The sequence below is a fragment of the Octopus bimaculoides genome, chromosome 16 (assembly GCF_001194135.2).
Source record: "Octopus bimaculoides isolate UCB-OBI-ISO-001 chromosome 16, ASM119413v2, whole genome shotgun sequence".
In the NCBI taxonomy this organism is placed as follows: Eukaryota; Metazoa; Mollusca; class Cephalopoda; order Octopoda; family Octopodidae; genus Octopus; species Octopus bimaculoides.
In genome coordinates this window covers 38,750,532-38,752,597 of record NC_068996.1, presented here as the reverse complement: position 1 = coordinate 38,752,597, position 2,066 = coordinate 38,750,532, and the positions used below count along the sequence as shown (strand labels likewise).

General features: G+C 27.0%; 1 protein-coding gene across 5 annotated transcripts in view; it reads right to left on the bottom strand.

Annotated features, from left to right (window-relative positions):
- Window positions 1–749: 749 nt before the first annotated feature.
- The window catches only part of LOC106883596 (DCN1-like protein 4), a 45,366-nt gene continuing 44,049 nt past the window's right edge, over window positions 750–2,066 (bottom strand). For all 5 annotated transcript variants that reach the window (XM_014934674.2, XM_052973720.1, XM_014934675.2 and 2 more), the window contains one exon: window positions 750–921. In XM_014934674.2, coding sequence (XP_014790160.1) covers window positions 860–921 — 62 coding nt within the window. In that variant the 3' untranslated portion in view covers window positions 750–859. The remainder of the gene's footprint in view (window positions 922–2,066) is intronic.

Here is a 2,066-nt window from a genome sequence, read left to right as displayed (position 1 = left end):
ATATATATATATATATAGATATATACAGACATAAACAATTGCAGCGTGGAAGGTGTTTATGATTCCCTTCAACATTTAAATTTAATTTGCTAAAATATTTTCATCGCTTTGAGACTGCAACCTGTTCGCTGACAAAATTCCCTGCTGCATCATGGAATTTTGTCAGTGAACATGTTGCAGTCGCAAAGCAACGAAAATATTTTGGCAAATTAAATTTAAATGTTGAAGTGAATCTCATGACTTTTGTGTCTTTAAATGACTTATAAATACCTTCCACGCTGCAATTGTTTTTGTTTCAGCACACGATCTTAGATCAGGTCACATCTGTAATATATTGATATATATATATATACATATAATATATATAACATATACGTATATAATATATATAACATATACAATATATATAACATATACATATATATAACATATAGATATATATATATAAACGTATTACATACAAAAATGCATGTATGTATACTTTAAGTCTGTATATATGTATACATGTATGTGACTGTATATAGGCACATATTTGTATGTCTGTGTGTAAAATTAAAGAAATATGAGCTTATATTGCTTCCATTCATAGAATGCATTAATTATAAATGCTTTGTTTTCAAGAATACAAACATGAAGAAAACAAGAATAATTTTTTCTTTTTTGTGTTAAAGTAACACTTGAGCTCATTTTGAACTTCAGTACATTGTCTGATCCAGTAGAAAGGGAGAAATTCCTATATTTTCTTAGGCTTGGTTTACATAGTGGACTTTATTAGTTATATACTGTACAGACCTTTGAAGAAACAAAATGTCCAAGTTCAGGTTAAAGCTCATATGATTATTTTCAAAACTTAGCTCTATCAACTGCGAAAAGAATTTTGTTCCTTTAACCACTCAACAAACTCATCCAGCATTACAGGCCCTGGAAATATAAAAAATAAAAATTTCAGTTGACCAGTAATAAATTATTAAAATTAAGAAAACTATTAAAAACAAAATAAAATTTACAAATTATCTGTGACAAACAAATCTGAAGAATCAGAAATTTAATAAACTCTTCAGTAAATTTGTTCTATTGTAGTTGATTTCCACTCAATTCACTAACAATAGAAACACAGTTTCCCATATCAGGGATACAGCTGATTAGATTGATCCCAGTATTCATCTGGTATTACTTATTTCATTGATCCCATTTTTATAATTAAGGATGTACTTTATAACATTTCTAAAGGCACCCAACATAAGCAAAGAAAGCATTCTCATTGTTTTAGATATACAATGTGAATGCTTTATTTATTTATTTATATATATATAATCATACCAACAATCTATAATCCTTTAAGGGATGTTTGCATCCTAATTTGGTCTATACCAGAGTTCAGTAAGAAACTAAATATGTTAGTTTTGCACTGATGTATATTGGTATTTAAAATATTCATGAATGAGAAAAAGAAGAAAATGGAGAAATTGACATATAGACATCACTTTATTCAAAGATATTCAAATCAATATAATATGAAATTCTTTTCCCTACATGTCCAATTAATTCAATTAGGGAAATAAAATAAAATTAATAATTTAAAATTTTCATACTGAAACTGGTCAACTGGTTATTTCATCAGGGAAGAACTTTGAGAAAGGAGTTACATTCCAACATGTTGGTCAACACTTAACAGAGTCAAATATGTGCTTTTTGGCAATGTATGTATTTAAAAAAACTTATGAGTATAATATATACATATATAAATAAATATGTACAATATAGTTGTGCATGTGCGCTTGTAATACATAATAGTTGTTATTGGTGGCGCTGTTGCAGTTAGGGTGAACTAGGTGTTACAAAGAGATAGAGAGAGAGAAAAATAGGTAGAGAGTGGGGAAGAGATATGGGTAACATTCATCATGTAACTCTGCATGCATTTGTTAAAATATAGAAGCCAACAAAAAAATAGGATGTATCAAAAACTGCTATTACCATATATATATATATATTTATTGATAAATAGATATTATATATATATTGATTAGATTATATATATATATATATATATATATATATATATATAT